Source organism: Thamnophis sirtalis, unplaced genomic scaffold, assembly GCF_051295495.1.
Source record: "Thamnophis sirtalis isolate CommonGarterSnake01/CBP01778 unplaced genomic scaffold, rThaSir2_p1.2 scaffold_5, whole genome shotgun sequence".
Lineage (NCBI taxonomy): Eukaryota > Metazoa > Chordata > Lepidosauria > Squamata > Natricidae > Thamnophis > Thamnophis sirtalis.
In genome coordinates, this window is record NW_028261385.1 from 95,225,591 (window position 1) to 95,239,260 (window position 13,670).

Genomic DNA, 13,670 nt, shown 5'->3' on the forward strand with positions numbered 1-13,670 from the left:
GAAATATCACATCACTCCATCACTTACAATGGCAGTTTCAGTAGTCCTGGTTGCTGCTCTTAAGCTAGAACCCTTCTGCCCTACTGGGCTCACCCTTACTTCAACTTCCCTCACACATCTGTCATTTCTGCCCTTTTGACTACACTACCCTACCCTCTGCCATGCCAGCTGCCCACTGTTCCCATGTTCTTCCTCCTCCTGCTTTTAAGATATGCCTGACCTGGCCCTTCGCATAGCAGCTGCTGGCTGCACAAGGTCTTCATTCTGAAGCTCTGCAGCTTTAAGACTTGTGGACTTCAACTCCCAGAATTCCTCCTCCAGTCATGTTGCGGCGACGTCATCTGCGTGAATCTGCTCCATCTTCGGTTTTTTTCACAGGGGGCAGGGCTGCCGCTGAAGATCCAACGAGCCCCCGCCACTAGAATAACTGCTGCCGCCTCCTCCTCCTCCTCCAACAGCACCACCACATTTGCTGCCCAGCGCTGCAGCTGAGGTGAAGCCGCCAAAGCTCCCACTGGCGCCCCCGCCCATCACAGCAGCAGCGGTGCCTCCCCCTCCGCTCGGAGCACCTCAGCTGGGCCCCGGGTTACCCCTGCTGCCGCCGCCTCCACCTCCGCCGTGCTTTTAAGAAGCCATGAGGCCTTTTTTTCCTGCTCCTGCCCCCTCCACCGCCTTCCTACTAGCTCCCGCAGCCTCATGGCTCCTCAAAAGCATGGCGGAGGAGGGAGGGGGAGGGATAACGCGGGGGCCAGCTCAGGTGCTCCGCGTGAAGGGGAGGCACCACTGCCACGGGCGGGGGTGCTGGCAGGACCTTTGGCGGCTTCACCTCAGCTGCAGCGTCAGGCGGCAAATCTGGCAGTGCTGTTGGAGGAGGAGGCGGCAGCAGATATTCTGGTGGCAGGGGGGCTTTGGGGGTTCACTTCAGCCGCAGAGCCAGGCACAAGAGGCTAGGATTGGCCGCCCACAAAGGACCTCCCTGGGCTTGCTTTGCTGAACACGGGGCGACTGATGCTAGTTTGAGTGGCTGCAGCCGGCGCAAACTACCGTCAGTCGCTCCGTGCTCATCAAAACAAGTCTGGGGAGGTCCTTTGCAGGCAGACAGTTCTAGCCGCCTGCAAAGGACTTCCCCACGTTTGCTTTGCTGAACCCAGGGCAACTGACGGTAATGAGCGGCGCAGCCGGCGCCAAGGAGGTCCTAGGAGACCGGCTGTGCCATGTAAACTCCCGTCGCTGTCCCCCTGCCCGTGCTAACCCTAGATTTTCTGAGGCCCCTCAGCTTCCGGAGCCTGTGACAGAAATCACTGCACGGCAGTTAGAAACTGCTATGCGGTGTTTTCTTGCCATGTGCGTGGCCGCGCAGCCGCGCAGCTTAGAGGGAACAGTGTCCCACACAGAAGGCTCTCCCCCTGGGGGTCGCTAGCCGACACTGTCTGGCCAACGGCACCCTGAGGAGGCCAACTCTGTGAGATCGCACTGGACGGTGGGAGGCTACTGGTGGCACTAGGTGGTCTCGCAGGTACCCTGGGCCTAAGCCTGTCCTGCCCTCTGGTGCTTTGGAAAATAGATTGATTCCCCTCTCTCTTGTAGCCTTAGATATTATCAGCCCTTAGATATTGGAATACTGCTATCATGCCACCTCTAGTCCTTCTTTTCATTAAACTAGACAGACCCAATTCGTGCAACCGTTCTTCATGTTTTAGTCTCCAGTCCCTTAATCATCTTTGTTGCTCTTCTCTGAACCCTTTCCAGAGTCTTAACATATTTCTTTTACGTTGTGGTGACCAAAACTGGATGCAGTATTCTACATGTGATCTTACTATGGCTTTAAAAACTAATATTAACACTTCATGCGATCTTAATTCTATCCCTCTGTTAATGCAACAAGACTGTGTTGACTTTTTTGGCAGCAGCAATACTTGGTTTTGGTGGCAGTGGCGGCAGCAGCACTGTGCATTTGGTTTTTCTTGCCTAAATGTAGAACCACATTTTTTTCACCATTGAATTTCATTTTGCCAGATAGGGCCCAGTATTTAAGTCTATCCAGATCCTTCTGTATTTTAAGCTTATCTTCTGGAGTGTTAGCTATTCCTGCCAGCTAGGTATCATCTGCAAATTCACTACCCCAAAAAACTCTTTTCTTTTTTTTAATTTGAGAAGGCTTATTTTACGCATATGGAAGGTATAGCTGGTCCACATCTCATTCCTACTTCATAGCAATGTACTGATTGCATGGGTCTCTGTTCTGATCTGCCAAAACATTTTTCATATTTTTCCTTTTTTATTAATTTTTTTGATTATATATCAAACTTAATTTCCCCTTACTTTTCCTTTGACTTGGCTATGAATATACATGAGAATCATTCTTGGAATCTTCACTAAGGTAATAATGAAAGAACCTTTAGCCACAGTTCCAAGGTGGTAACAGATCAAGCGATTGACAGATGCCAGAATTGGTGTGAACGGCAGATTCCGTTTTTCTCTGTGGAGAAAAATGTAAAAATTATGAAGTGTGAGATTGCACTGCATTTACAGGCAAATGTAGATGGCAATGTGAAGAGCTCCACGTCTAAATTTTGTAGGGCCCCAAATCTGTAAATGTTGCTTTTGTCAAGGATGGAGTTATATTGAACTAATTCTTTTCCTACAAACAAAGTGGTGGTGAATCTGAGTAGTCCTGACCTTAGCTTACAAATAGGCAGTGGCTTGGGCCAACAAAATGACTGCAAATGTTTGGCAATAAACTTGCCAAAATTCCTGAAAGGAATTTTATCTGAGAAACAGAAAGCAATGAAATGAAATGATTGTTCACTTCAGCAAAGACAGAAAGGCACACTGATTAGAAATAAATACATCAATTTATGAAAAATATATGTATATGATTTTATATTTAAACTGATTTATAGCAAGAATTTCATATGTCTTCTCCTGGGCCAGATTTTTTTTTAAAGCTCCACAGAGAAATAAAGAATTTTTAGGACTGAGCTTCCACCATACTTGACTGGATGAAAGTTCACAGTGAGTTTGCATCTTTGAGATTGAGCCAACTTTCTGTTTACTTAATTGTTCTCAATTTAGGTGAAGATCAAAAGAGTATTCATATCTAGGGCTCCACTGCAGAGAGTAAACAGACATTTGACAGTTGTCAAGATTGCAAGCCAATACTTCAAGTGCAGAAATGTATTATTCTGCACAGTAGGGACTATTTCAATTGGTTTCTTATCCAGGCAGGAAATGAATTACACATAATCTAAACCTCACAAGAAATGGGGCTTCTGAATCACTGACAGATTTAGCTACTGATTAAAGGTGAGGAATAAAAGTCAGATCTCCTATCTTCAAAGATATCTTCCTGCAGAGTGGGAAAACTAAATCTTATATCCCCCTGATGAATTTACTGAACCAATTAAATCTTAAGAGATTCCTCCAGTGACATACATCAGAGCAACTGCATTTGGATCAATTACATTTTTCAATATCATGGGAATCATGAAACCACTGACATTAAGGTCAAACCCAAGATAACTTCCATCAGCTTAAGCAAGAAAGCTACTGAATAACTGGTGCCAATTGTCAAGATACAAAAAACTTTGGCACTAAATAGAATAGAAGTCTGGGTTTGGAGTGGAACCCATTTGGATGACACTAGCTCCTGCTAATGATCCTTATACAATCCTGTACATAGGAACACTTGCTGATCAAAAAAAATTGGGGATTAAAGCTTTTATGTTACTCATCTATGCACCAATATATAGCTGCAATCTTATAGATACTTCCATAATAATTAGTTTTTTGGAATTCCATATAACGTATTTATGAGCAGACTGTGTTACATTCACTCTTTATTTGCTATAAAGTCTATAAGGAACAAAGCATCACTCCAGAACTCCTCCCCCCAGTTCTAAACTAGCTGAAGTGAGAATTTGTTTTTCTTCCATTCTATCATTTCACTTAATCCAGTTACTTTTAAAATTTCAGAAGTTGGATCACTCATGATTTGATTGCCCAGACTCACTCACCTTGTAAAATAATATGTCACAACAGCTCCTGCTACAGTCATCTGCTGACAGGCAAGAATGAATTCACTGATCCAAACTAACCCCACAACGTGGTACCACCACATGTACTTCAGTGGCCCTGTAATTCGAAACTCTACTAAGCCCTCTTCGTTTGCAACCGGGTTACCTGGTAGGAAAGGAAGGCAGGAAGGCTTTAAAATATTAATTCTATGAGAAAGCTGTCCTTTTAATGTTTGCATAGAATAGTCACAATTATGCTTGGTTTTGGTAGTTAATAAAATAATAATATATAAGCTGCCTTTCAGAACACCAATATGACAAGAATATTTTAGTAAAAATAGTACAAATAAATTTTTTAAAAGGCTAACTGATTAGTTGGAAGGAATCTGGGGAATTTTCTAATCCAACCTATTGCGTAGTGCAGAAATCCTCATACCACTCTAGACAATGACTGTCCAATATTGCCTTGAAAATTTTCACTGATAGGACACCCATGCCTTTAGGAGAGAAGAACTCATTTACCATTTGGTTCCTGGTTTGGCTAAGCAAGGCTGTTGCACTCGAGTCCCAAAATCTGGAGACCCTACAGGTAATCCTTGATATACAATCCAACACTTAACAGCCATTCAAAATTACTAAGGACCTCCTTAGAGCTATTTACAAAGCACTTTCAACATCGTAACAGCTACATCTCCAACCTCATCCCCAGTTCATGTGTTCTTATTTGAGTGCTTGGCAACTGGCTCACCATCATGGCAGTTTGCAGCATCCTATAGTGATTTGTGACCTTTTTTGTGGGTTTCCAGTGCTTACTTCTGGTTTCTGACAAAAAATGCCCAGTAGGGAAAATGGATTTGCTTAATGACCAAAGTATTTGCTTAATGACTGGTGCAAAAAAATGCCAAAACTAGTGATGCCTTGACTTATGATGTTAACAATTTATGACTACAATTCCATGCTCAATTATGGTCATAGGTTAGGGCTATCTGTAATGGTTGGATGAAGAGGAAAATCTCAAAGTCAACCCTAGCAAGACTGAGTGATGATATGTGTTTGAGCCTTCTGATGTCACGTTCAACCCATTTCATAGCAAATTAGGATTCTCTGTGGGGGCGGGAGGGAAATAGAAAGGTGATAATACTTTTGACTGCATCTGTAACGTATACTGTGGAATCACTGCTCAGTCAGTGGTGAGGTAATAGGAACAAAACATGTCATATATTTCAAATAAGATCCTTAGGTTTCTTAATTTGACCCAATATAAAGATAAGAGCACAATATTTTTTGGAATTGCAAGTAAAGAAACGGGAAAAAAACCAAAACTACATAACACATACCAGTAATACCTAGGAACAGCAAAACCATAATCCAATATATCCAGAAAAGGATGAGGGCTAAAAAAGTCCAAAATGGCTGGAAGACAAGCAGTGGCAGATGAATGAAAACCTTGCCAGCCACGTGGAACAAGGCAATGGTGAGAGCTACTCTTTTGCGCATAACTAGCATTATTAATAGTAAGATAACCTGAAAAAAGAAAGAAATTCCATAATAAACTTTAGGTAAATGTATTTATTGAAATAAAGTAAAATATGTCACCTATTCAAAGCACCATTTTTTAAATATTTAATTATATAATTAAAAATGTCAACACAAAACATATGAAATAATTTTAACTCCAGTAGCAACCTACTAATAACAGTTGGTCTCAGGGAATTTTCCCATGAGTATAAGAAAGCAATCTTATTTCTTGGGTATATATGACCAGCATGTTGCATATCCATCAATCAGAATGGGGTTTTTTTGTGACTCTTGTATTATGTATGTATGTATGTATGTATGTATGTATGTATGTATGTATGTATGTATTTATTTATTTATTTATTTATTTACAATGATAATAAAATCAACCCCAAAGGTATATATTTGATTACCCACTTTCCATGATAAGAGAGTCAGTTTGGTGTAATGGTTAAGCCAAGTCACTTTCTCTAAGTACTAGGAAGCAGGCAAAGGCAAATCAGTTCCAAAAAGCCTTGCCAAGAAAATTGCAGCGACTTGTTCAGGCAGTCACCAGGAGCCAAGACTGAACTGAAGGTACAAATGTCCCTTATACAGGCCTTCTTCACATGCCCTAATTTGACAGTCCTCCAATACTCACTGTGAAGATAGTAGCTGCAATGGCATAAATCAGGAGGGCCTGACGATTGTCTTTGGCTATTTGAAGCTGTTCAACAGTAAGAGTGCCATTGGGAGACATTTTAACATACAGCCACCACAATACCCCTGTGCCACCTGTGTCCGCAAAGGAAAAAATATAGTGCACATCAATTTCAGAAAAGAAATATGCATGCAAATAATTTGTAGAGTTTCATTTTCTACTACATCAGGCCACATTAAGATACAACTAGGGTTGACTTTAAATATGGAAACATAATGGTACTTTGATTTCCCAAAAGGCAACTAATTAAAACAGATTTGTCTCCACAAAGCACATATTTATGTTCCATAATTAGAAAATATTAAAAGTTTTCTATGCCAGGAGTATCATAGTCACCTTCATTGAGAGATTCTGATACTGAGCAGCCTTCTTTGGAGCTACCAGGTGAGTGTCTCTGGGAATAAGCAATGAAGCCCCCTAGGCTGACTCTGCAATCATGCAGAGTAGTTGCTCTTAGAGTCTGATGATGATGAACCTGATGCAGGGCCACTGTCCAGTTCCTATGGGCTGAGCAAACCAAAGATGCTCTACCTGCTGTCTCACCTAGTTCCCATCCTTCCACTCAGAAGCCACTCTGCATAAAAGCCACTGCTATCTGGCAATAAATATTTGGGAAGAACTGTTCTTATTTGGATTTTTGCCTTCTGAAACTCTGGGATCTGACTGTTCAGATTTTAAATTTATTTGCAGGCAAGCTTATGTACATTTGGAATTTTGCTGAGAGGTGCCTGCAACTACTGCACACACACTTGGCTTGTCACTGCCTCTATTTGCTGAGCCTGAAATCAAAGTTTGAAACCTGGTCTCTGTTTATGGGTAGGTTTGGTCTGAATTGGACAAAAAGACATGGTTTTATGATGCAGTAACAGATAAAATAATCAATAGATTGGACTATGCAGAATTGGCCTTGTTTCATTAGCTAGAACTGAGATTTTCAGCAGTGACCAACAAAGTACCCATTTTATTTTCCTATCATCCACCAAATACATATTTATTTCGGCACTAACTGAACTATTCCATTCTTTTTGAAATATAGAATTTTGGCTGAAGCAATAACTTGAAAGGTGCTGCTTTTCATCTTAAAGAAGACAGAAACATTTAAAATTTTAAAAACAATTTTTGTTATTGTTTGAATAGATTTTTATAAAAGCTGTTTTGAGTATATTCTATATAGTGAAAAAAACTCAAACATTATATAAACACTTTTTTTCCTTGTATCCCAACTGAGTATCAGAGAGCCAGTTTGGTGTATTTGTTTAAGGTGCTTGTCTACAAACCAAGAGACTGGGAATTCGAGGCACAAAGCCATTTGGGTGATCTTGGGCCAGTCATGCTCTCTCAGCTCAACCCACATCACAGGGTTGTTGTTATGGGGAAAATAGGCAGGAGTATTAGGTAAGTTTGCCCCTTGAGTTATGTACAGTTTATAGAAGTTGGGATAAACTTTTACTACTGCAATTACCACCACAGATGGCTAATCTCCTGTCTTTTATTATTTCAAATTAGATTTTTAAAAAAATATTAGAAATACTACCTTTTATTTCATTAAACATATTTCAAGCAGTGCATATGCAAAAGAGTGGCTTAGAGTATGGAAAATCTGCATAACTTTTAAATGTTTCTAAGTTTGCAGCTTATATCACTACTTTCCTCACTTTTGTACTTTTATATTCCATGAAGTCTAACTCCCTGAATTCATCAATGTGAAGTCATTCTGCAATATAAATATTGTTTTCTGCAGGGTAAGCATTGCCACTACTATAATAATATTTTTGTCTGATTTCTAATAATTGACAATAACCTCATTCTGTTTAAAAAATCTTTATGTAAAGATTGATGATTAATCAAATTGATACTGATGTTTTGTGACTTGCCATTTCCACCATGCAATGATTTTTTTAATTATACAACCTTCCCCCCATGACAGCCTTGTGTGAGAGCATTCCCAACATACTGTACTTTTAAAATCCCAAATGTACTCATCAACTTGAAAGGCTTCCTATCTCTGAGATAATCGTAATTATATGTACACAAACTACCGTATGTCTGAATATAAGACGCACCCCCCCCCAGATGAGCGTAGAAATGTTGGTGCATCTTATATGCTGAATACAGCCATTTTTGGCCTCCTGAAGCCCCACCCTGAACCCCATTTTTGAAAAAAACGGGCAAAAACTGGGCCATTTTTCACAAAAACAGAGGCATTTTTGCAAAAAATGGCCCATTTTTCACCCACTTTTTTTTACAAAAACAGGGACATTTTTGCCTTCCCCCAGCCCTGCTAAAGCCTGCAGAGTGCTCCTGGGGGCCGGAGAGGACCAAAACTTTTTTTTTCTTACTTAGCTCTTCGAAATCTTGGTGCGTCTTATACACCGGTGTGTCTTATAGTCTGAAAAATACGGTACTTAGACAGATGATTGCCCAGAACATACTGCAAAGCCTTTTTGAATGATAAAGAACCTTTAAACACCATGTTGACAACAATGACAATTAGAGCTAATCAATCTTTCCTCAAAAAGACTGGAAAGGGACTCAAACCCATGACTGAAATCTTAAATTTAGCACCAGTTTTTTACTAATAGCTTTAGAATCCAAATAATGTTTAACTATTGTTAAAGCTAGTGGTAGGCAGTCTATGATTTGCAATCTGTATTTTATAATTTCTTTAATTCTGGATAAATAATCTGGAGTACTACATATATACTGTGCCATCTTTAAAAAGGAGGATAAAACAATAGTTTCTAGCTTCTCATGAGATCCTTTGCATTATTCTTGCTTGTTAGAGCAAACTCTCTGCCCACCATAATTACCTAGAAATTTCACCCATTCAAAAGCACTCAAAAAAGATAATATCTCAATATCAAGGAGTCATAATATCTGAACATTGAAACACTGAAAAGAAATCAATATTTATTTTTCTTCTGGTCAAATTGTAAAGCAGCAGATAGAAGACAATGCTGATTTAAGATATTTTTGCTTATTTTCTCATAGATTCTGAGATAATTTTCAGTGCTTATACTAAGAAAATTCTAGCAATAGAATGGATAAAGCAATGTGTTGTGGGACTTTGGTAAATATCTGGCTAGCACAACTGGAACCAAGTTCCCAAACTAAATGAACTCTTGTTGTGATCTGGTAGGACTTTGTTTGCTTCATCTAAAAATTAAAAGACATTAATTAGATTTACATAAGCTCTGAAAGCTCTGGCCATTACAGTTCTGAGGAAACACTATAAATCAACTATAGAAAAGCAAAGATCCTGATCTTTGCAAAGAGACTGAAACTGTACCCCTGCAGAATAAATGTACGGAATATCAAAATAAGTGAAATGCTTTAAATATTTGTGCATGGTTTTCCACAGCTACACCAAATGCAAGACACACTAACATTATGTGATACAAAATGCTCAAAAGCAGTGGTTGCTGTTCTGTCCCCCCCCCCCCCCTTCACGGCTCGTTAACAAACGTAGGCAGGCAACTTAAAAGGAAGTCTTTCTTATCAGTTTTCAGTTTAAACTGGCTTCGAGCCCAGAAATAACATAAATACAAGTCTCCGACAAGAATGCAAAACAAAAACTCTTACAAGCACTGCACTTCTTCCACCGTCTCCACGGATCAGGTTTACATGAAACACCAAAGCACTTATCCAAGTGTAACAAGCATAAATCACGATTAATAATCAAGCAATGTTGTACCAAACAAGAAACACACAAAGGAACAACGTTGACTCCAGCAACTGGGGCGTGGCAGCATCCGTCCTTTTATCTCCAAACCTGCCTCCCACAAGCCCCAGCTGCATTCTGAATTTTGTCTCCCGAAAAGACTCTCAGCAGAACTGCTGAGTCACAACACTATCCCCCACCGCAGGGCCCTTTCCCCGGGGTCCGATGGTCTGGCTAGCGTGTCCCCAAGATGATCCGCACTCATTTCCCTTGGTGCCTTTTTCATGAATCCCAAACCTCTGGAGGCATAGCCCCCTTGAATTGGAACTCTTTAGGTATCCGGTGGCCACCATGTTTCCTTCTGCCCTTCCCTGCGTCGACACCCCATCCAGGGTCATCCACCCTCCACAAAGCCAACCCACCAACCCCCCTACCGTCGGAGGTTGATGGCAGCTCTGCCAGCTTTGGCCAAGCCTTAACTCCCTGTCCAGGGTCCTCCACCCTCTGCACGACCGACCCACCAACCCCCTTTCCGTCAGAGGTTGACGGCAGCTCTACCAACTTCGGCCGAATCTTAACACCCTGTCCAGGTTCCTCCACCTTCTGCAAGGCCGACCCACCAACCCCCTTTCCGTTGGAGGTTGACGGCAGCTCTGCTGACTTCAGCCGAACCTTAACACCCTGTCCAGGGTCCTCCACCTTCTGCAAGGCCGACCCACCAAGCCCCCTTCCGTCGGAGGTTGACGGCAGCTCTACTGACTTTGGCCAAACCTTTACACCCTGTCCAGGGTCCTCCACCCTCTGCAAGGCCGACCCACCAGCCAGCACGCAATCCCCTCCCGCAGAGCCCTTCCCCCGGTTTCGATGATCGGGGTCGGCCCAGAAGGGTTGGTGACGGCCTCCCTGGAACACAGTCCAAGACCCTGGCACCCCACTGGGAACCTAGAGACAAAGTCCAGTGTTGCAGGGACCGGCGTCGACAAAGTCTGGAATCTCGGCGGAGTTCTTGTAGACCTGGCCCAATGACACAGAGCACATGACTTCACGCACCTCTGTACGTCATTTTTCAGATGGGGCCACCAAAATTGACGGGAGGCCAGGCGCAATGTCCGAACAAACCCCCAATGTCTTGCTGCAGATGCGCAATGAATCTGCGCGAGCACCCGTTGACGGATGTGCCCTGCGGGAACATAGAGCTGGCCCCGACACTTCAAAAGATCCCCTTCCAAAGTCCATGGGGACGCCGGCCTCACTTCCGCCTTTTGTTGCTCCACCCAGTCATCACCCGGCTGCGCATCCCGTACCAGAGACTGCATGCTCCTGGGATGACAAACGGCAGCGCAGGTTGCAACGGGTAGAACAGTCCAAGGTGGAAGCGAGTTCGCAGGGTCGGAGTTCTTTACTTTACTCGGCAGGGCATCCGCCCTGGGACTCCACACCCCCCAAACGCACGCTATCTTGTGCGAATGGGGTAACACGGCCGCACCAACGTGCTGGTTGTCCGACTTGATCGTGCGTTGCTGAGGGACGGCTGCAGTCCGCGCAACCCTCCTGTTCTTCTTGGGACAGCTCCCTGCCAAGTGTCCAAGATCCCCGCAGTAAAAACACAATCCCTCCAAACGTCTTCTGTCCATCTCTGTCCGTGACACCCGAGGTTGGACAGCACCCAACTCCATGGGCTCCTCCCAGTCCACTGCAGTCTCTTGCTGAACTGGCATGCTGGTGGTTTCCTGGTATACCCGGCGAGGCCTTCGCCTCTGCAGCCGGGCGTCTATCCGGTGACACAGGTGGACCAACGTGTCCAACGTCGGTGGCCTGTCCACCCTCGCCAGTTCATCCTGCAAGGCCTCAGACAATCCATCTTGGAACGTGTCCATTAGAGCTGGTTCATTCCATGTGGAATCCTGGCTACGTAGCCTGAATTCAGACACATATTCCTGCAATGACATAGTCCCCTGCTGCAGTGATTTCAAACTTCTGGCAGCTGTTTCCCCTTTGATCGGATCTTCAAACATTCGTTTGAAATGCTGACAGAAGCCCTGGAAGTCATTCAACAAAGGGCTCTGCGGCACTAACAGGGGAGTGGCCCAACGGGCAGCCGTGCCTGAGAGCAAACTGATAATGAATCCCACCTTCGTCTGGTCAGTGGGAAAGTCCTCCGCTCTCATGCTCAGGAACAGCTGGCATTGTCCCAGAAACGCGGCGAACATAGCCAGACTCCCATCGTATTTATCGGGCATGGCTACTGGGCACTTCCTCCTTGGCTGGGGGGGGGGGGGGAGGTCTTACAGCTCTCTGCAATTGTGCCATTTGATCCGTCAGGACAGCCATCTGTTGCGCGAGTTGCGTCTGTGCAGCATGTAATTGCTCCATAGTTAATGAAATGGAGGCTTATCAGGCTGGAGTCAATCTGTTCTGTCCCCCCCTTCACGGCTCGTTAACAAACGCAGGCAGGCAACTTAAAAGGAAGTCCATATTTATCAGTTTTCAGTTTAAACTGGCTTCGAGCCCAGAAATAACATAAATACAAGTCTCCGACAAGAATGCAAAACAAAAACTCTTACAAGCACTGCACTTCTTCCACCATCTCCACGGATCAGGTTTACATGAAACACCAAAGCACTTATCCAAGTGTAACAAGCATAAATCACGATTAATAATCAAGCAATGTTGTACCAAACAAGAAACACACAAAGGAACAACGTTGACTTCAGCAACTGGGGCGTGGCAGCATCCATCCTTTTATCTCCAAACCTGCCTCCCACAAGCCCCAACTGCATTCTGAATTTTGTATCCCGAAAAGACTCTCAACAGAACTGCTGAGTCACAACAGGTTGCTATTCAATTTTTTTCTCTTCCTCGAAGCAGCACAGTACATCGCAGCAACAGCAAAATTTTATTCAGCTAAGATTCATACACAGCTACTTTTTTAATGCAAGGTAGGACTTTACACTTCCTTTACTCCTTCTCTTAAGAGTATCCAAAGTAAATTCCTAAAAGCTATATTTCACATAGCCCCTTGTATTACAAACATAGTATTAAGGAGGGAGACAAAGCTACCTATTCAAAATAGGTGCATACACCTATAACACAGCACAATAGTTGAAATTATAGTTCTTTTCCCTCAGGCTTGGGTTATTCCGCTGAGGGCAATCATAAATCAATATGGTTCAGGATTATCTTACAAAAACATCAATATCTCAGGCTTCTCCATGGAGGCTTTCCAAATGATGAATTGTGGAATTCACTCAGTACATTTAAACAACATATCAAAGACCTGGAAGCTCAATGGGTTGAGTCTACTCTACTTAAGAACATATTTCTCAGCAGTCAAGTCCTTTTTTACACAGCAGTAGAAACCTACACCACACAACTGTGTTCAAATTCTAAAGATCACTAATGCTAGTTTTCTTTAACATTCTCCCCACAGTCGTTTTGGAGTGCCAGTACAAAAAAACTTCCCTATGAGCTTAAGATTGCGCTCCTATGGACAAGGAACTGTTGAAATTATAGAAATCTACACACTCCATTAAAGTTTTGAGTTGTCGAGTTGTAAAAAAAATCAGATAAAGTTAAATCACTTCAGAATTCTTTCCACCTTTAATATAACGTATAAGCTATGCAATTCAATTGAAAAAGAAACTGAAATCTTTTAGTGAAAAAATAACAATAAAAAACTAGAATAATGTGGCAACATAAGCATTCACACCCTAGGAGTGGTGCGGTGGCCTAGAGCAGTGTTTTTCAACCACTGTGCCGCGGCACACTAGTGTGC

General features: G+C 42.9%; 1 protein-coding gene across 2 annotated transcripts in view; it reads right to left on the minus strand.

The window, feature by feature from the left end:
* The window catches only part of SLC44A1 (solute carrier family 44 member 1), a 117,392-nt gene that overhangs the window by 15,599 nt on the left and 88,123 nt on the right, over window positions 1-13,670 (minus strand). For both annotated transcript variants that reach the window (XM_087716221.1, XM_087716220.1), the window contains exons 8-11: window positions 6,175-6,308; window positions 5,354-5,540; window positions 4,017-4,182; window positions 2,323-2,479 (exon numbers count right to left, since the gene is read on the minus strand). In XM_087716221.1, the coding sequence (XP_087572347.1) occupies window positions 2,323-2,479; window positions 4,017-4,182; window positions 5,354-5,540; window positions 6,175-6,308 (644 nt within the window). The remainder of the gene's footprint in view (window positions 1-2,322; window positions 2,480-4,016; window positions 4,183-5,353; window positions 5,541-6,174; window positions 6,309-13,670) is intronic.